This window comes from Mirounga angustirostris, unplaced genomic scaffold (assembly GCF_029215605.1).
Source record: "Mirounga angustirostris isolate CCGP_5_RB_7025 unplaced genomic scaffold, mMirAng1.0.hap1 SCAF_3, whole genome shotgun sequence".
Taxonomy (NCBI): Eukaryota; Metazoa; Chordata; class Mammalia; order Carnivora; family Phocidae; genus Mirounga; species Mirounga angustirostris.
The window spans coordinates 74,118,711-74,141,311 of NW_026991711.1; the positions used below are offsets into that span (position 1 = coordinate 74,118,711).

A 22,601-nucleotide genomic window follows, 5' to 3' on the forward strand; every position below is an offset into this window, starting at 1 on the left:
ATGAAACTGCATTTTTACTTCAAGTTTTTTGTTCAAAGTATTTCTTTATGCTACAGTACTGTCAGATTTTGCAATTTAATAAGGACAAGAAAATAGGGAGCAAAACACTATCTTTAAGATAGGTATAAAGGTATAAATTCACTAGAATTACTTATAAAAGCCAGGCAAAATGGATTCCTCTGTAGTACAACAAATTCCTTTCATTCACTTTAAGATATAAGCCAACTTTCATTCATATTAGACTTTTACTCAATAGAATTGTTATTAATAGAGGAAAGATCTACATGCCACTTCAGAATTTAAAACTGAAATTATTCAGGTCCTACTTTAACAAAGCCCTAAACTGGCAAAGTTAACTTCTCTACGCTAAATACAATGGTGTGCACACAGCAATCAGTGGTTTTTGACTGATCTAACCAATACCTGTGTGGTAAATATAAGTAACTATAGAGGGAAAAATAAAAACCACTATTTTATTAAAGCCAATTGTTCAGGTATGTTAATAATTGTCACATAAATAGAAAATGAGAAAAAAATGTTAATTTATAAAATAACTCAGAATTCCTAAAATCTACAATTGGAATATAGATCTTTAATGTAAAATTATCATATTTATGTATTTCAGAGTAACAATTATCTATTTATTAAGATGATACACCCTACTACAAGCAAGCGAGTTTTAAAGAGGACAGTGTTTGCGTATCTGTTTTCTCCCACACCAGAGAACCACGTTAGCCAATACCACCATATAGGAAAGTATGAAGAGATACTAGCCAAGCTATTTTGTTTTTAGTATCATAAAGTAAACGGAAAAATTATTTTATGATTGTTCTTTTTACATATATACCCCATATGATAACTTGACTTATGAGAATCTTCATCAAAGGGAAGATAGGAAAGCTGCGGAGCATCATGAAAAGGGCCAATGGGTCAATTTGCATGTTTAAAACTCTACTCATAGCATCCAAAAGACACCGTTAACAACTCATTCTGGTTAGCTAGGAAAAATACTAAAGAAAACTAACATGTAAAGGAAGATGAGAGGTAAGTAGTGTAGCTATCCTTAAAGCAACACTGCTTCTAAAATAAAAGGTCAGAAAGTAGGAAGAAATAGTTTATTAAACCTTGCTTAACCTTACCCTCATAACTTCTTTCTCTGTATCTTTTCTATTATCTCTTACCTTTTGGCAATCTCATCATCCTTCCTTTCTTCAAAATCCTGATCCAGACATTAATCATGAAGTTAAGTTAGCTAAGCAGGTTATTATTTCAGACAAATTTCTAAATCTGTGTACATAAGTCTCTCCTTCTTGACTTTTTTTTTCAGAATGTGCCAAGTTCATGGAAAAGTCCTTTCCTGTTCACCTACCTGCCTATTTCCTTCTAGAAAGACCTTCCAAAGTAAAAACATATAAATCTCATCTACTTCTCAAAATCTGTGATGCTTTGTGTAGCTATTGAGCTAACTAGGCTAAGCAGATAGCATTAGCAGGCTATGTAGACCCAAATGGGGGAGGGGAGCTTGTTAAATAATGTATTAATCAATAGATGTAAATTCTCATTCTCCCTATCTTATAGTATATTTCTCACTTAATAGAATGCTACATAATTAGTGGGCATTCAGTTATTTGAGAACAAACATCTGAGTTTAAAAGTCCATACTTTAGTAAAACTTTAAGACTGCTTTAGTGATGATTAAAGATTGAAACTCCTCTTTCAGCCTTCTCCATGAAGTCAACCAAACAAAACACCAAAACACTCAAAACTGAATTAAACTTTGTCACTGGGAGTACAATGTTTACTAACCTATTATTTACTCCCTTTGGTTTAATGATTCAGCTTGCAGCTTTGTACAAGTGAATAAAAGACTGCAGCACTAAAATCTGTTTGTAATAGAGGACAGCAACATTTTTCCCTGTGCTCTTTAGCTGCTTCTTAGTACCCTTCAGTTTAATATAATCCACCAAACTCCACTAGCAGATTTCACCTTTCTAAATGATGCCATTAAAATGAACTACTGAATAAGTAATCTGTGCATTCAACTATAAAAGTTCTTCCATTAGCTGCTCAAACTACAACTATCTGACAGGGAAGTAAAAAAGCTAGGCAAGTTTTTGATAAGTAGCTTTCACTGTGGTGTGGGGAATTTGTACTTTAATGGACACTCGGGCTACTTATGTAAGTAATAGGTGGAATGGGATTGTGTGGGAGAGACTGGAATCAAGGAAGAAGTATTCATTTTTATTCCTTTATTCTATTTTTAAAAATTTATATTAAAAATGGCTTATGTATAATTTATCTCTCTTGAAAAAAAAGTAATTTGAAAGATACCCATATTGTAACATTTTTGAGCCAATGTATTCATAAAAGAAAACTGTTTTCCAAGATTGGAAAGTCACCACCGCAGAGGGTCTGGCCTGACCTTGGTTTCAATCATCTGCACCCCAGTTAGTTCCCTCTGTAATCTTCCTACCTCAGAAGCAACTGTTTTATCCAAGGTCACAGAAGAACTTTCAGAGTTAAAGGGGACCTAAGAGATGATTTGGTCTAAATTCTCACCTTCAAAAAATGAAGCTAAAGAACTAAATGCTTTGCATAAGGGTGAGCATGTGTGCATACGTGAGCGCGCGCGTGCACACACACACCCTGAGTGACAAAGCTAAGGCTACAAGTCAGATTAATTTGCATACATTTTTGTTTCTCTTAAGTTTTAAAAAGTTTACCTAAGAGTTATCCAATAAATTTTGATGATGAGAAGGAGGAAGAGAGGAAAAATATGAAGAAAGGCCTTCTCTTTTGCAAATTATAAAGCCATTTGAACAAGGGAATCTACCTAACTGCTGGTAGTTTAGCTTTGTGACAAACAGCCCTGCATCAAAACTGCCAGATTGTAGATTGTCCTAGTGAATAATAATAGGTTAAACAAATTGCAATGTTCACAATAAAATATAAGTTTCTTGAGAAAAAGGTAATAAATAGTAAGTCAGAGTCACAAGCTTCTGAGATAGAATATTTTTTAATTTAAATTAAATCAAAGTCTCAAGTTTTCAGTTGATAACAGCTAAGATTAGGCAATCATTTCCTTTTTTTTTTTTTAATATTTTATTTATTTATTTGCCAGGGGGAGAGGGAGAGAGAGCACAAGCAGGGGGAGCAGCAGACTCCCCACTGAGCAGGGAGCCCAATGTGGGACTCAATCCTAGGACGCTGGGATCATGACCCGAGCCAAAGGCAGATGCTTAACCAAATAAGCCACCCAGGCATCCCAGGCAATCACTTCCCTATTTGTGTAGTCTGTTAATATGTCTTATCAAAAGTAACACTGCTTTTAAATATTCATTTCCTAGGTGGAAAAAATAGCTATGCATCATATTGGTTTATATGCTAAGCACTTAGAATATACTTATAAAAAAAGAAAACCAAATGTATGTGTAGGTAATAATATGTATTCCAAAACAGGACTAGCTTCAATAATTTTTACTTTTCCTTCTAATTGACTTTTTAAAAAATAACCACTTTATTTTGGAGCAATTTTAGATTTGTAGAAAAGTTGCAAAGGTAGTACAGAGAAGTCCTGTATCTAACTGACTTAACTTTATCTACCTTTACTTTTTTATAAAATGAAATGTGATCTCAAAGCAGTTATGAAGATTGGTGAACATAAAGATTATCTGAAGAAACGCATGTTGGGTTCAAGATTAATATGAGGGAACGGGGGAATGATCACAAATATTTCTTCTTTTCCCTTCTTGAGTATACACTGAAATGGCAGCAAAGTAAGAAAGGTAATAGTGATCCATAGTAACAAAAAGAACAAGAGGAGATCACTGGGGACAAGATTCATTCATTCATTCAACAAAGAGTACTGAGTTCTCATTGTGTACCATGTAGGCACTGGCCTACTAGGGTGACCAGCTAGGCAAGGTCTATCTATTTTAGTGGATTTTAGATAATATTCAGTGCTATCAAGGCAGTAAGGTGGAAGTGGGATGGGGAACTTCCCACTACTTTATACTTACACAGTATAAAGTATACTTTATACTGTGACCATTGAGGTTCTCTTTGAAGAGGTAGTGTTTTGACTAAGATCTGAATGAAAAAAAAGAGACTGGCCATATGAAGACCTGATCTAGGCAGAGATACATAAGAACACTTTACTTCGGGAAGATGGAAGGCAGATGGAACAGCTCAGAGAAGGCCCCAGGCCACAGTATTATTGCTGAGTGTGAAGCAGGATTGTCTTGTACAACTCTGGGTAGAGGACCAGCTACAAAGTCTGTATTTTTTTTTTTTTTCCAAAGTCTGTGTTTTGAACAGTTGATTCTCCTTCTCCTGCTCCCCTCCGCTGCCCTGGAGCTACCAGGTATACAAAACTAGAGCCTGAAGTTGGAAGACTCTTCCCCTAAAGAATTTGAATGGCCTCCGGACAAAGGCTTGTGCATGCTAGCACTTGGGGATCCCTCCATTAATGGTAGTTCTCTGCTAGATCACCCTGAAATCTGCCACTCAATGAGCCCCATGATCTATGTACACAGAGTTCCCAAGTACTTTTCTGTAAGCTGATTCTTAAATACGAAGAGATAATTGAGGGTCAACAAATAGTGGAAGAACACTTGCCACGTGGAAGGGAAAGACCAAGACATATAAATAAAAAGAGAGCCTATAAAGAAAACACACAATTATTCCAGCAATACAGCAAATCACAAACAATTAAAAAGCACTGTTATCACCATCCTCACAGATAGCTGAGATGCTTTTTTTCCCATAAAATAATACAAAAAACTAATAGAGAATAAGAAGGGGTTCTTAGAGAAAAAAGACAAGGGCAGAAAAACATAAGGAAAGTGGTATAAAGGATCAGACTCAGGAGTCCAGTATCTGCCCACACTCAGCTTAGGAAAGAGAGACACAGAAAACAGAGAGGAAGAAATCAAAGACTAGTTTAAGAGTTTTCCACAGACATGGGATGTGGGATATGAACTTCATATTGAATGTGCCTACCAAGTGGCCAGCACATTACTGTGAAATATAAGGATAAGAAATCCTATTTGTTTTTGGAAAGAAAAACCACCCAGGTAATCCACCAAGGAATGAGTACAAGACTGACATGAATCTTCATTAGCAACACTCATGCTACAAGACAATGGAAGAGCATCATCAAATACTGAGGGAAAGTTATTTTGTACTTAGAATTTTAAACCTGGCCAAACTGCATGATATAGGAAGACACAGGCATTTTTCAGAAATACAAGAACTAGAAAATTTACCTCCAAGACACCCTTCCAAAGCAAGCTGAGAATATGCTTTAGCAAAATAATAAAGCCCAGAAGGAAATATATCCAACTCAGAGGATTTAAAAAAAAAAAAAAAAGCCAGGATGAAAATCAATCCAGAATACAGCATAGCATAGAAGATTTCAGGATGGAGTTAACCAAGAAAAACAAAAGCAGACCCAATAGCATTCTGGAGAACACAGAACAAGTTAGGTAAGCAGTAAAGACATACAACAAAGGGAAAAAGAAAAGAAAAGCACATAAGAAAATTACGCGATGATAAAATTCAATGAAATAAAATGAGGCAGAATAAAGATGTCAGTAATGGTAAAGATGTGGTAAAAGAACTGTGGTAGTTGAGCACTGAATCCGTTACAATATATAATCTGAGTATAAACTGTGGGAATTATGGTTTGTAAATAGAAAATAAATGTCGTAAACATCAACAAAGTAGTAATAATAATGACAATGTATTTCTAACATAGCTTATAAATTGAGAGGTCAGTGGGGAAGAAGTAAAAGAGTACTAATTTCCTAATTCTTCAGAGTAGGGAGGTAATCAACATAATCAAAAATTGAAAAGTGAATTAAAGATACTCTAAACTTCTACTTTTTTCCATAATTTTTTCTCCTTAACTCCAAGGGGATCTTTTAGAAGTAACTATTTCTTTTGGTGAAAGAAACATTTGTCTGAAGTTTAATGGTTTAGAAATTTTACCGTGCTTATTTCTCTTTTCAAGTAAAATTTAAAATACATTTTTACTTAGAATGCATAGTGTGATCCCATATATTTAAAAAGTTTTAAAGTATCTATTTATCTATCAGAAAGAGATGGCTAGAATATTACATTCCTAATGCTAATAATGGTGTTTCTATGTAGTGGAATTTTAGGATAGTTTTTGTTCTTACTTTTATAATTTTCTGTATTATTTGACTTAATATATAGAAATATGTATATTTCACAATAACAAAGCCACTTTTAAAATGTCATGGAATTTTAATTAGTTCTACTCACCAATAGCTTTGGTATAATGTCTCGCTCCAAGAAGTAATTCTGGGGCTCGGTACCAGAATGTTACGACTACTGGATCCAAATCTGCTAAAGGCTTCAAAGGTGAATTAAATAATCGGGCAAAGCCCATATCAGCTGTAAAAAAAAAAAGATAATGTTAAGTCAATAGATTTTTACAAATTTAGCTGATTAATTTTACCACTGATATTTAGTAAGATGGGGAAAATGTGCTGAATTCTTCACCTGGGTTATAGATATGCTTGCTGCCAGAGGTCAAGGGTGACCCTACACCCCTGGGCAGATTTCTTTCTGCCTGTCACGCCACCACTCGGGACAGGGTTGTTAAGCTGCATGTCCATTCTTTGTATTGGTCACAAGCACTGAGAAACTAGATCAGTTACAGTAAGGCTTTCCATTATATGCATCAATAAGCCTGATCACTGGGGTAATCAGAAATTGACTATACAGTATGTTAACACCACTATCTGCCCCCTCCCCATTTATTTGGGTTGAATTTTATTAACTTAACTTTAAAGAATCATAGTAATTTTTTTAAGCTGGAAAAGACCTTTTAAAAGGTCATATAGTTCAATCACCTCCGTTTTCAGGAGGAAAAAAAATTTTCAAAAGAAATTAAATGATATGACAAATGTCATAAACTCCTAGCTCAGAACTGGAGTTGTGGCATTTGACACAGTTTAATATGTAGTGCAGTTATTCAGACTGTTTATCCTATTAAACTATAATCTTAAAGGCAAAACTGTCTTTTTTCATCTCTTTTAGTATCTATCTAGTGTCATTATACATAGCTTTTATCAAATACACATCGAATGAACAATCACCTATTCATACCACCTATCAAAAATTTCAAGATTCATCCACCTTTTGTTTGGTTTTGCTCTCCTAATATACATTTTTAATGAAGTAGGCCCTCGTCTAACCTACTTAATTAAGGAGGTTAAAAAAAAAAAACACACAGAAATTTGGTAAAGAATTAAAACCATGACTCAGATTACTAAATACTGGTTTATAGAAGAACTAATGTATCTTCTTAAATGTGAATGCTTTAAGCCGTTAGTATCCCCCCAAACCTGCTAACATCATGTGCATTACATGTAAGTCCAAACTAGATTATTTTGTTATATAAAATTTCCCCAAATCTTAATAAAAAACATGTCTGTAACTACTGTTTGGCTGGATCTTATCTATTTTGCACACTTTGAACTTACATTTGAACTTGATGCAACCAAATTGGACTTTTCAAAACAAAGTAAGGACTTAATAGGCATTTGGTGACTGTAGAGTAGGTACTGACAGGCCCTGGCTCTCAAAGGGAGTCAATGACTAGGAGTACTTTGAGGTACATCAAATGTTTGTGACACTAAAAAATTTGTGAGGTTTGTACGATAAAAGAGTATTCTGAGAGTCTAATTAAAAGTGGAAAGTGAGATGGGGAATTTATAGAGGAAGAAAGGGAAGAAGGGTTAAGAACACTTAGGTTTTTCTTTGTTGGTTAAGTGGTACAAATTAGCTGATAATTTGAATTTATATTAAATGTTGCAATCAGAAATTACTCTTTACTTTTTTTTATAAACTCCCACAATCCTGCTGCCTTTAAATTAACATAATTTAGTTACAACATTTCTTCTACCCACACACAAAACAAACTAAATAAATGTGACAAACACAACTTAGAAATGACAATGAAAAAAACCAGTTAGAATAAATAAATTCAGTTTTATCCTTATAGGTACCAGACCAGAACTGGGTAAAATTTTGCTCTGATATATAAGAAAACAGAGCTATTACAAAACATGCCAAGGTACAGAATGCTTGTTACTTTCTTTTCCCATCAGGTAGAGGCCTTCTATAACACAGGCTCATTTGTTCTATACCTATCCAGCCTCAGCGGTTTTCCTAGTTTGTAATTCCTAATGTTGAAAGGTCAACAGAGGCAAATGTTCTGATCGCATCTGGCTCAGGTGAACAGAACTGATGCTATAATTACGAGTATGCTATATGCCCTTGCGACTAAAGGTGAGGCTGGCTTTTAACATGGATAGAAGCTACTCACCTCCTAGGCTATTTTTAATGAAGGCAAAGGTTTCTAAGAAACTTCCATGGCTTATTTTATAATTAGAACACTTCAATCTCTATAAAGATTGTCTGACACCTTTTAAGAGTGTGAAACATTTTTCACTTTTAATGTAAACTCTTTAGAAATGGCTTTGATCAGAAGGAACTACATGAATATACACATATTAATACAGCAAAAGTTAGAAGTGATACTGCTGACTGCAAAAGGGTTAAAAGAGTGCTACACTGTGACTTATCAAAGATAAAACATACCAATCTTTACTCTTCCTCGCTCAGGACCTTCACCCATAACTAAAATATTAGCAGGTTTCTGTGGAAACAAAATAGTGTTTTTTTTTCAGTAGACAGTAGTGGTTTCTTTTAAATAGACATTATGCCAATAGAACATATCCACCTTTACAAAATCTCATTTACTCAAAAATTAAAATCAAACACAGGAAGTCACCAAAGAAACTTTATGTATATATATGCAAAGCAATATGCAAACCTCATGAAGTCCCAAATATGACAGTGCTTTTCTCCAGGTAGAGCTAATAAGGCTTTTCTTGGCTTATTTAGCCAAGTCTGTGTTCACTGTGGAGCATCTGACAGGAAGTTATAATGTTGTGGTTCCTTCCAACTCTTTCAATTATAATAAAATATCCTGTAACTTTAAGGGAAAATGTATCTTCAAAGATGACTTAATTCTAAATAGCAAAGGAAGGAGACACCGGGTATCTTTTTTTTTTTTTTTGGAAATGGCAAAGTATGCACCTATGTCTAAACAAATAAATTATAGAGAATCAATTTACTAAAGTCTTTTCTAAATGAATTAGTGAAGAGGAATTTTCTATGACCTGAACAGTTTTGAGATTTTTATGTTTAAATAAAAAGAGAAGCTAAAACTTAAAGTGAGATTTTATAGAAGTAAAATTTCAAACAGTGTTAAAGTCTCTAAAAATATACAGGATTAACTATCATCTACAATCTGCTATAGCGGTATCTACTACGTTGACATGTGAGATTTGTGCCCTCATCAGCAAGAAGGAAGAAGAGGGGAAGAAGGAAGATAAGGGGGTAGGATGGACAGAGAGGAAAGGGTGGGGGAGAGCAACCCCCAAACCTTTCTCACCCTGCTACCCTGTCTACTTGGTCTTTAATTCTACCAGTCTGCTAAATAACAGTGAAACTAGATTAGAATGCCCTTCAAGTACAGATTGAAGCAACCTTAAAATTAAAGATTTTAATGAAGGCTGTTTACAGTGGAAACTAGTTCATAGGCTTCCCAAACCATATTTAGTAATAGCCCCCATGCTATTACTGACAAAATGTAACTTACAGTATATTATTCTATCAACTACTACAGATCAAAAAAATTTTTTTTATCCCTAGCAAAAAGAAAAGAATTGCTGAAACGGTAGAGGTTCCTACATTTTTCAAGGTGAAGAAACTAGGCACGAGAGATTAAATGACTTGCCCTATAAGACTGGGCAGCAACAGCAGAATCTACCCCACGGCTTAAGTCTAGTGCTCCCTTCCTAATATACCATTTTGAAAGTAACTTTATGTAGCAAGTTTTTCAATTAATGTATACACCATAATAACAATAATTCATTCAAGAAAAAGTTTTCAGAACCTCTATCATTACTACACACACACACACACACACACACACACACACACACACTCTCCGGACCACTGGAATAACCGGCAAAGTACCTAAAGAAGTACAGTATTAACACTATTCCCTGTGCACTATCTGCAAGTGCTGCCTAGCACAAGTAAAACTGCTTTCATGCACTGTTAATTAGTCACCAGTGGGTTAGACTCTGCAGAGACTCTCGGAGCTCAGCCTACTTCAAAATGAAATCAGATCTCTGAAACTAGCATAAAATATTGAAGGCAGAGGAGGGCTTTCCAAGAGGAATCAGGCAGCATTTCTATCTGGCTGAGGAGCAAGGCTTGCTCTCAACTACCAATATGGACTCAGGAAGAAACTTCTATGTCTGTGCTAGAACTCTCTTCTTTTGGTCCACTGGGGCAGAACTCCCTAAACATCTCTTGAACACATTCCCTACCCTTTACCCCATTATGATTCATTTTCCATCCAATCCATCTCTGTACTGTTGCCAGGGTAACCTTTCTAAAAGACAAAGCTGATCATATCACTCCCTTGCTTAAAATCTTCCATAGTAGTATCATGGAAAATTCTTATAAGATTGGGTGAAAACAGAACACAAAATAATATATAGGGGCATCTGGGTGGCTCAGTCATTAATAAGCATCTCCCTTCGGCTCGGATCATGATCTCGGGGTCCTGGGATCGAGCCCTGCTTCAGGCTCCCTGCTCCGCGGGGAAGCCTGCTTCTCCTTCTCCCACTCCCCCTGCTTGTGTTCCTGTTCTTGCTGTGTCCCTCTCTGTCAGATAAATAGATAAAATCTTCAAAAAAAGAAAAAAAAGATATATAGACTGTGATTACAAATAGGTTAAAAAAAGTACGATGGGTAAAGACTAGAACAAAAAGAGTAGTGACAGTGGTATGCATGAACCTTTTCAAAAATGTCTTTGAATGCTTTTGCTATGCTTTATTATTACTAAAATATTATTTCTACTTTAACTAGTCTCTCACCACTTGTGAATAAGATCCGAAGTCCTTATGAGGGGATGCAAGGCACCCGCAAGCTCATTCCCATCAATCTGTCCTGCCCCACCTGCCACAGCCCACACTGCTCCTGCCATACTGGTTTTCAGTGTCCTGTGACTAGAGCTTTCAGATCTAGGTCATTGCTATCCCATTATTTCTGCCCTCAAAGACCCTTCCTCTGTGTTATTTGGCAAAATCTGATTCTTTGCCCCCCTACTTGATGACATAAATAACACATGAATACATTCCAATTATAAACAATTCAAACTATAAAGTTACATACAATTAAAAGTTAAAGACCCTTTCACCACCCATTGCTCCTCCACCATGTCCCAATCCCACTCCCTCCTCCAGAGGTGCAAAGTGATTAACTGGTTTGCTGTGATGGACTTTTCCAGCACTTAAGTGCTCAATCCTAAAATTTTCTCTCTGGATCTGGCAAGAGCAGAGCACAACATTGACATCTCTCTCCTCCTTTTATTTTAGATGGAGTGGAAAATCTCTCTCCTTTTTTGCTTTCTTACTCATTCAGCAGCTGGGCCTATTCATGAGAAGCCTTGGGGTGAGTGGTACTGGTCAGCCTACTATAAGGTAAAGGGGGAGAAACTCCCTCTCTTGTTCTTCATTTTGTTCGAGACTTATCAGACTGTCAAGTTCCAAACCGGGGTTTTAGCACTGGTTGGGGGAATAAACAGTTTCTCTGTCAAGGATTTGGGGCCAAAGCTCTAGTTAATAGTTAAAAATCACTTTTCTAGGCAACTTGCTGCCTATTGTATGATCTGAAGCAGGTCTTGGGGCTAAAAGCCATTACCATCACTACTTTTGTAAGTGAACTTAAGATTCAGTTTGGGCATGCTGTATAGTCACAAACAAAGAACAGTGCTGTGTTGTTTCAATAACACTATTATGAACGATGGGTCCCTCCTCATGTTATTTTTATGGTAGCATTCTATATGCCCCAGGTACGATATTCTGATTTAGTAGAGTAACACTATGTCTAACACTAAATTTCTTTAGCGAATGCAATCTAAAGGAAGTCTCAAGAGAAGAAGGCAGAAAGGCCCTAACGATCATGAATACTCTTGTATTTGTCTTGTTGCTTAACCAATATTAAGGAAGGCTTCAAAGACTTGATAATTTTTCCTTTAGTACTTAATGCCATGTTGAAACAGTATTCTCCAAAAAAGCTACTTTCTTTTCTTTCTCTTTTCTTTGTCTAGTAGTAGAATTTGGTAGTTTTTAGCTCTAGAGCCAAAACTTCCATTTGTTAGTGACAGTACATGAATCAATTAGTAATAACCATAACTGTGGTAAATAGTCTGTGATCTTTTATATGCTATCCAACATAACCACTTTGAAAGAACATATAAAAGTTTACATTTTAATGAGGCATACACTCCATTAACTATCTTTCTGCTTATGGAGATCAGAGGTCCAACATGACTTAAAGTATTATTACATCATAGCAACATCTTCAAATATGGCTATGCTATGCAAAGACATGATTACAGAACACCTTTTATTGCCTGCTGAACAATGAAATAAATCAACCAAACACTTGTGTGAAATAGATTTGTTGTTTGAAACTATATCCTTCTCTTATTGCTGTTCTGTTTCTCCCAGAAAAAAAAAATGTGTTTGTAATTAAAAGAACATGTCCTTGTTTTTTATTACAGGCTCATGGCTTATTTTGCTTTCTGTTGTTATGCTCCCCAAAAAACTCACTGATATTTCCTAAAGCAAGATGTTTGTATTGCAGAGAAAACCATTCATGTAGAGGTTTTCTGTCCTCTAGAATTTGTCATGCTGTGGAATAGTACATGGATGCCTTTGGCATACAGCAGAGATGGCGAATTGGTTTCATTTAAGGGGTCAATCCTGATTTAAAAAAAAAAAAAAGGTAAGGACTTTAGGGAGCTCTGTCTTGAGAAAGACAGGAATTGGGCTGACCAGGAAACCACCATTATCGATCAGAGGCATCTGACAAAGGTGCAGAAGTGAAGGATGGCTGATCTGTCCAGGTAACTGCCAAGACCTTCTTATTCTAGAGGTGAAAATGGGGCCTTCATATGTGCACTAAGGTGTCAAGGCAAAATGGGAGACTTTGAGGCAACACGAAAATTTCATTCTTGATGGATCTATGAAAAAAAATAGCAATCCATAAGAAACCATTGTTAGGGGGTGCCTGCGTGGCTCAGTCAGTTAAGCATCTGCCTTCAGCTCAGGTCATGATCCCGGGGTCCTGGGATCGAGCCCCACGTCAGGTTCCCTGCTCAGCCGGAAGCCTGCTTCTCCATCTAACTCTGCTCCCCTGCTCCTGCTCTCTATCTCAAATAAATAAAAGCTTAAAAAAAAAAAAAAAGAAAGAAACCACTGTTAGTGCTGTACTCTAAGATTTATTCAGAATTTAACCTTCACAAACATTGTAAACAACACAACCCAGTGGCACATTTTTTAGATACTCAAAAACTTTCAGTTTGGTTGTTAATCATTATGTACTACAATACATGCTGACAAAATTAACTCTGATATATACACATGAGCAGCAAAGTCTTAGTAGACATATACTCAGTAATTTAAAAAATTGTTTTAATGATGGGGCACCTGGGTGGCTCAGTTAGTTAAGTGTCTGCCTTCAGCTCAGGTCATGATCCCAGGGTCCTGGGATTGAGCCCCGCCATCAGGCTCCCTGCTCAGCGGGAGTCTGCTTCTCCCTCCCCCACTCCCCCTACTTGTGTTCCTGCTCTCGCTATGTCTCTCTCTGTCAAATAAATAAATAAAATCTTTTAAAAAAAATTGTTTTAATGAAATCTTCTAAGGAATTGAGTTAGATAGAAATTTGGAAATCCAGTGAATGAGATCTGGAAGATGTCTTTATAATACAGTTCTCACTTTTTCTTCCGAGCTATGAATTGGTATTTTTCACCTCTAATACTAAATTTTACCCACTACTGCTGCTGAATGAACACCTTCAAGCTAAAGAAGAAATTACCAACTTTTACTCTAGGAAGTTTGTTTCTTGCTTTTTGTATAGATCTGAAAAAAAACATGTATAATTTCCTAACAAATTCTGCTTCCTGATTAGAAAATAAATGTGACTTGTAACACGGAACTTCATCCCCTATAGTCAACAGTTTAAGTACTATACATTCATCCCTGTATTTACTGAATTAAGAGGCACTGAAGCCCAGAGACCAACAAACAAAGCAGCAAGCAAACAGTTCCTGCCTCCAAAGAGGTCAGGTTAGACTAACAGGTGGGGTAAATTCAGGCAAGGAAAAGCTTCAGAGGTGATGATCCCCAACCTGCCTGAAATGTGAAAGCTCAGGAGCTGGTCTGAAAGATAAACAACAGGAGACAGTGCCTCAAGAATTCACTAATATCTTATACTAAATCTCCACAGAGCTGGCTCTGCCTTCTCTCAAGGGATGGAGGCAGTGCTAACTGGAGTATCAAAACACATGGGGATGCTGACTAATCTTTCACTTACCTAAGAAGTCCTCTTTTAGGGAGAATAGGAATTAGGTTCTCACAGTTGATGCAAATCGAGATATTTTATGAAACAAGCATTTAACTACATGACAGTAATCACGCTAATAATAGATGACAATTCCTTTCAATAAGCCCCTCCTACTTTCCTTCAGTCCAGACTACTAGCTCTATTTCTTGTTTTCATCTAGTGTCTCCTAGGTAATACAAAGTTACATAAAATGGTCTTTTACCAAGTTGTGAATATCATCATCCAAAGTATTTCAAATAATAAACATGATCTACATTATTAAAATTGTTATCTTTTGAAACTACAAATTTTGAATTTTTAAATTACAAAATTCTTAACCTGCCCACTTAAGGCAGTTGAGGTATAAAATAACAGTTTAAGTGCAACAAGATCAACCTGGAATATACTCTCCTATTTTCACTGACACAAAGATCATTTTCTTACTGTCACAGACTACCAGAGGCAATATTCATTTCAGTAACAATGAAACATGGGTGCACAGGACAGAAACATGGCAACAGAAATAAACTTTTAAATTTACAGGCACAGCTATATCTTATTTATTCCTAATAAAGAATGTGTGTGCACATATTAATATATATGTGTATATTTTCTTGTAGATGGAAATGTATTTTCCAAATTAGATTTATTTAATTGTATTTTTGTAAAGCTATAAAGGTGTGTTAGAACACAATTCAAGCAAAGCATCTAATAAAGTATCCAATAAAGAAAAAAAAAGTACCTTCAAGTAATCTTGAAAACTAGAAAACTGAGTAACAGTAAGGAGATCAAAGGCATCTTAAGGGAGAGGTATTAAGGGGCAGAGAAAGGATATCAAAAATCTTTAAATTTTCAGAACAGTTCCAGTGTCATTAAGAAGTTAACCAAATTAAAAAAAAAAGAGTATACATAGTTTTTTTTTTTTTTTTTTTTTTTAAGATTTTATTTATTTGCGAGAGAGACAATGAGAGACAGAGAGCATGAGAGGGAGGAGGGTCAGAGGGAGAAGCAGACTCCCTGCTGAGCAGGGAGCCTGATGTGGGACTTGATCCCGGGACTCCAGGATCATGACCTGAGCCGAAGGCAGTCGCTTTAACCAACTGAGCCACCCAGGCGCCCGAGTATACATAGTTTATATTCAAATCTGAAAATCACTGTAACTCCAAAGACTATTCTAGACAATATTAATTTATATAATTGTTAGTATAACAGTGATCAGTGGGTAGTACTGTTTTGTGTTCTATCTTCCCAAGTTATTATTTTCTGGACAAATCTGGATGTTTGTACATTACTTTTACTAACTACATTTTATTCCTCTATTAATAGACAGCTGGCTGTATTTCCCCCAAGCCCCCACTTCTGGCACCAACCCCGATGATGCGCCCACTGACAATGTTTGTATAAATTATACTTGCCTCCCCACCACCCCCCAAAACACCCTGACACATACGCCAGGTAATTTCCTTGGGATGAAATCTCCAAAGAAGAATTATCAGATCAAATAATATCAATAGCTTTATTGTTCTAATACTAGAAGTTTGTTTTGCTTTTTAAGTTTCAAAGGTGGATATGTGCTCAATGGACATAATTTGGGAAATGAAGAAAAGGACAATGTGCTTGATAATAGATGACTGAAAACAAAGCATTTATAATCTCTAAACTAATAGATGACCACTATAAACATTTCAGGTTACCTTTTGTTTTTTTCCTTTTTATAAAACTAAAAAATGGCATCATACTAAATATATTGTTTGTACCCTTTCCTCACTAGTAAGTATATCATGAAGATTTATTTTTAATTTGGAAATTACTTTTCTGATATAATCCTTATGAATCCCATGGATTCATCATAATTTACATCAATTACCTACTATTAAATGTTTTGGTTGTTCCTAGTTCCTTAATTAAAGAAAAATGATGCCATAACAAACATTTCTGAACGTGCCTTTGAGAAATTCCTAGAAAGTCAAATTGTTGGGTAAAGGTTATAAACATTTTTAAGGTTTTTTGATACACATTAACAGACTTTGCCCTTGAAAGAGTCAAGTATCAATTCTATAAATTCAATGATCTTTTATAAAAACTATACCATTAAGTACGATAAAACCAATCTGGAAAACCAAAAGCAATGTATATAAAATTTTATAATTTTTATTAGCTTAAGTGATATATAATAGTAACTTAAAATTTTAATTTGAGTATCTTTCACTGATAATCATGTTCTGATCTGCTCTGTAGGTTTGTTTTATTGAGGAGGCTTAGATTATTAAACTTAAATATTCACCTCAATTCTCTATCTAGATAGTAAAGATATATTCAGTTATTTTTGCCATTTTTCTAATGTGTTACTTTCCTCTTGCTAAAAACTTTACATTTTATATTCTCTAAGGGTATCTTTACTAGTGTTTTTACATTTTAGCATGTCTATTGTATCTTTAGTAATAGTTAGGAATTTACTTATGAATTTATCTCCAGCTAAAGCTAGAATAAATATCCTAATTTTTAAATATACATTTTACTACTATGATCCATGTGGATTTTAGTGTAGTTTTAAGAAATAAGTAACAAAAAAAATTACAGACAAGAAAATACTTCTCCCTAATGATAATAAAGACTGATGCTCTTCTTTATTGTAAATAACTTCTAGTTTATTACAAATAACTTCTTATAATAGTGTGAGTGTATTCATTCAATTTTGGTTAACACCTGATACTTAAAAAAACACACAGTTTTCCTTCTAGAATATATGATCTTGTAGAAAAGTTTATTTTTTTGAAATATGATTAAGAAAGTACAATTTACTATCCAGAGTTAACCACAATATTTTGGTATGTTTTCTTTTGTTGATGTATTTTTCACTCAGCATTTTATTGCCACTATGTTGTGGTCTGCTTTTTCTTTTAACATTGTAACAACATTACTTAAACTTACTGTAAACATAATTTTAAATGACAACACAATAGTTCACCTTTTCTGCATGTCATAATTTGCACAATTATTTTCTGGTTGTTAGACATGTAAATTTTTTTCAATTTGTCATTATTATCAATAAAACTGTGATGGTCTTTTCACCATTTTTTACAATATCCTTAAGAGAGTTTGTTAAGAGTAGGGTGGCTAGATCAAAAGGAATGAATATTTTTTAAAGTTCTTGATAAATTCTAGGTTGTAATTCATGTCATAGCAGTTAGTGTTCATTCATTTAACATACTGAGGACACATCATGTATCATGCACTGTCCTTGGCATGAGATAGATAGTTCGTAAGAAAACGGACATGGCCCGGTGGTCTGGGTCTATAGGGAAGCCAGACATTAGATAAAGGTAAACAAATACATAAAAAATTACAAATGTACTAAATGCTATAAAAGAAAAAAAAAAAGATTCCATTAGAGAGAATGGGGTTCCTATTCTGAAATTAGATGGTGAGGGAAGGAAAAATGGGGGCACGTAGTGGATAGGACATGAGGAAGGCCTTTCAAGGTGACATTTAAGCTGGGACTTGGATGAGAAGAAAGGGTTATTTATGTATGTGTTATATTATGTATGAACTTTGTAGTGAGAAGGAAAAACAAGAAGGCATTTGTGGGTAGAACATGGTAAGCAGGGGTAGACTGGCAGGAAATGTACTTATAAAGTCAGATGGGGGGCCAGCTAATACAGGGTCTAGTTTGCTGATAAAATAACTTTTTAATCTCTAAATGAAAACCCAATAGTTTTAAGCAGGGAAGCAACAGTATAACAATAGCAACATGCATGTTAGTCATGTGCTAGGTTCTCTATACAGATGAATTCATTTTTTTTTTTTAAAGATTTTATTTATTTATTTGAGACAGAGAGAATGAGAGACAGAGAGCATGAGAGGGAGGAGGGTCAGAGGGAGAAGCAGACTCCCTGCCGAGCAGGGAGCCCGATGCGGGACTCGATCCCGGGACTCCAGGATCATGACCTGAGCCGAAGGCAGTCGCTTAACCAACTGAGCCACCCAGGCACCCCTAGATGAATTCATTTAATCCTCACAATTACTCCACATTAGTACGTATTATTATTCCAATTTATAAGTGAGATGACCAAGGCCAGAAAAGTCTCAGCTGAACTGAGTTAGTTCACAGTAACCATTTCACACTGACTTGTCAGGAGCAGAGCTAGGGTTGAAATGCAGGTAGTTTGGTTCCAGAGTCTGTCCTCTTCAACCACTGCATTATATGGCCGGTGCACAACTGAGCAACATCATTTGATAGTAGAAAATGGCGGCTCCTAAGAATTGTTGTGTTACCTTCCCAGTGAAACTTCTAAAAATGTTTACACACACACTGTGCATGTATGTGTTAAGTATGTACAGTGAATTAACTGCTTATAGCATTTGTGGTCTGACTTTTGGTTAATCTTGGTGTTTTCCTTAACTTATATGATCTGTTATTATTACTCATTTTTCTAACATGTTTCAAAAGTTTTTCTGATTTTTTATTTGCCTTTCAAACAACTGGTTTGAAGCTATATATTTCTGCCTACTTGTACGATTTCAAAAATTCTGACACTGACATGTGTCTTGCAACTTGCGATGGATGCATACATTTAACTCAAGAGCATTTTTTGTACTTTCAAATTCCATGTCTTAAATGGCTTATTTTTCAATTGATGATGTCTAATAGTTAAGAAAAGATAATTCTGCTTTTATTTCTAGCTTTATTTTGTGTTCTGAAATGCAGAATTTATGACTTTGTGAGTTCTTACCATGAATCTAATCTCTAGTACAAACTGGACTTTTGTAATTTTGTGCGTGAATGTTTATTTAAAAAATACATTCTTTTAGACAGCTCTAAATGCCAAGCACCTCTATTACACCACATTGCTTTATTCTACAATATCTGTTTGTTCTTTATTTAAAAAATTTTGTCATAATCTGAGAGAAAAATGGCAAGGTATACAATTATATATTTCTATTTGTTTTTGTACAATTGTCAAATTGAACAAACTATAAATTCTTTGCTGTATTTTCATTAATCATTCTGCCATTATAAAATGTATTTCAATCTTTTGAAATAAAATATACTTTATCTGATACTATAATTTTGTTTTCTATTTGAACAGACACAGACTTGAGACCAATGGTTCTCAACTTTTTTCTTCTGCTAAACATTTGAGGAATATGATAGATTCCTTTAGAAAATGAGGAAGTAGTTAAGAATAAGGCTGAAAAAACTCAGAGGTGCCACCAGCTATTAAGTTGTGTGACCTTAATCTCCATTTCATCATTTATAAGAGTCAAATAAAATAACAAGTGTCGCTGCAGATATAATGCTCATAAAAGGCTTACAGCATGACGCTTGATATGTAAGATCCTAAATATATTATAAATGATGATTATGATGGCAGCTAGCACTATAATCTGTTAACAATGATTCACTGCTGTAGTGATTCTTAAGCAAAAGCTTCCTGGGGGTTGGGAGGGTGCCATGCTTAAGTGGGCAGTGCCCCCAAGATGATTTTTCTATATTGCCCTATGAGACACCCCTAGTAGCTTTTGATATCTTCTAGCTTTTAGTCATTTATACCTTTTAGAGATTAAAAAAAACTGCTTATTCTTAACATCAGCTGTTAAAAAAAGTAATAAAAATATACATTCTTGTAGAAAATTAAAATATAGGAAAGTAGAGAGAAAGTGAAATTTACCTGAAATCTTATCTCACAGAGTTAAACCATTACAAACATCTTGATGGACATAATTCTAGATATATCTAAATCTGTATTATTTATATTTAATACAAATGTCTTATAAAGGCTCTTTTGCTTTTTGGAGCCTCCCCTATCATAGCTATCTAGGTTATTTCTGTACCAGAACATTATTAAATAAGTAGTGATGGAAGGTCAAAGGTTAATGGTTATTGATTTGATATATATACTTTTCATGCTTGGAAGTTTCCTTCTTTTCTTATTTTTAATAAGAACTTCAATCAGAAATGAATATTAAATTTTGTCAAATAATACTGCATACTGAATTTTGCTAAAGTTTTACATTTACAACTACTGAGATAACCATAGTGTTATTCTCTTAGCACTAGTAATATTGTGAATCCTGTTAATAGGTTTCCAAATATGAAATCATCCATGCATTCTTAAAATGAGCTTCATTTACTTAAAGCATAGTATTCCTTCAATGTCGCTCTGGATCTTTTTTGCTAACATTTTACTTAAGAAATATGCACAAATACTTATATGTAACTCTGTGGGCTGTGTGCATTATCTTTACCAGCTTTGTGTCAGTGTTATGCTTTCTTCCTACAGAGTTATTAAGGAAACTTTCTTTTGCTCTAGAATAGTTTATACAGTGTAGGATTAGCTGTTGCTTGAGGGTTGAAGCAAATGTGAAACCATGTGCAATTGTTACATTTTGTAGAGGTAGCCCTGTGACAAATGTCTTTATTTCTTCCATAGTTACTGGTCTCTTTAGTTTTTCTACCTCTTCCAGTGCCAATTATGGTAATTTGTACTTATTTTAAAATGTTTATTTAATCTAGGGTTTTGTAGGACACCAGAATAGTTCAACAACCACTAAAAATTTTTAAATTGTAGTAAAAAATCATCAGTCCCCACTTCAGTGCACCAGAAACGGAATTTCACAGATGACTTTTATCGACCTACAAGAATAAATAATTTCTATATTGTACACAGATAATAAAATCATTTTCTGAAGCTGATAATCATGAAAACAGAACAAAGACAGTATACAAACACATGAGTACTGACCAATCTCACTTGTCAATAAAGATGAAATAAAGTATTAGCAAAGGGAATCCAATAGTGATTGAAAAAAAATCAAGACCAAATACAGTTGATCCCATGAATGCAAGGATGGTTTAACTTCAAAAACAAAACAAAACCTTATAAATTAAGTTTCCACATTAACAGATTAAAGGAAATAGCTATATGACCATCTCAAAAGATGCAGAAAAAGCACTAAATAAAATCCATTTTTGATTTAGGAACAAACAACTTAATTAGATATACAAGTAAACATCTTTAACCTGATAAAAGGTATTCACCAAAACCCCAGAACAAACATCATATATAATGGTGAAACTTAAGAATTTTCATTAAAGACAGAAAAATAGTCACCTCAATTACTTGCCACTGCACTAGTAAATAGGTCCTAGCCATTTACCATTACCAAATAACAAGGGAAAAAAATGCATTTCATACATTCCAATTTTTACTTTCCCTTAAAATTTTATTATTTCTGTAACTGTGTTCTATCTTATACCTTCTGTGTGACAGTCAAATTGGCAAAATGTTTTCTTTCTTAGTGATATATAAAACAATGCTGCAGGCTTTCTGCTTCCCAGTCTGCAGTACAAAGACGTAATATGATATGTTTGGGATAGATTCTGTGTACCAGTCTCACAGGTGGGAAGCTACGGAGGCATTTTAGGTAGTGGAATATGTGATTTACTTTTTAGAGGGATCATTCTCAAGGCTATGTCGATATTAGACCATATAAACCACAAGACTACAATGTTTGATTGCTTGGGAGTTTTTGCAGTAATCCAGGTGCCCTGGATTAGAACAGCAATAATAGAAAGAAGTAAAGCCATAAGGCAATAAGTGGAGTCCAAAAAATTCAACTGGAAGTGTAAACTGGAAGGTCAGGTTACTGTGGGGTAAATGAACAGAAATTAATGAGACAAATAAAGTGAGCCTATAAACTAGCAGTCCTGGAAGTCCACCTGGAAAATCCAAATTCATGTCCTGCCAGCAAAGAATTTTAGAATCTCCCTATTGGTGGCTCCTGATTTACTGGATTGATCTAGAGATACTGAACTACAAGAATGCAGAATCTCTGCCAAATTTGCCCTTCCCTTAAAGGGAGGGTAATAAAGATGCCCTTCCTTTGCCCTTCCCTCACTCTCCCACAGCTTCGTCTCCCTGACAATAAGCACCACAGTTTACTCTTCTTCGGGAAATGACACTAGTCAGATGCGTAGGACCAATGGCCAATGTGCTATATTCAAATCTGAGTTACTGGAAGGTCTTACTGTAGTTTAATCTGAGATATATTTTGAAGACAGAATTGATAAGAATCCATTTATTCATTCAATA

General features: G+C 34.9%; 1 protein-coding gene across 17 annotated transcripts in view; it reads right to left on the reverse strand.

Annotated features, from left to right (window-relative positions):
- CDK8 (cyclin dependent kinase 8) overlaps positions 1 to 22,601 on the reverse strand; it is a 145,358-nt gene that overhangs the window by 30,660 nt on the left and 92,097 nt on the right. For 14 of the 17 annotated variants that reach the window (XR_010410070.1, XR_010410071.1, XR_010410068.1 and 11 more), the window contains 2 exons: positions 8,635 to 8,692; positions 6,289 to 6,420 (listed from right to left, as the gene is read on the reverse strand). Coding sequence is in view for 12 of the 17 variants with exons in the window: in XM_064586279.1 (XP_064442349.1) it covers positions 6,289 to 6,420; positions 8,635 to 8,692 (190 nt within the window). In the remaining 5 variants the exon portion in view is untranslated. The remainder of the gene's footprint in view (positions 1 to 6,288; positions 6,421 to 8,634; positions 8,693 to 22,601) is intronic. The other 3 variants (XM_064586284.1, XM_064586283.1, XM_064586282.1) reach the window with 1 other exon arrangement.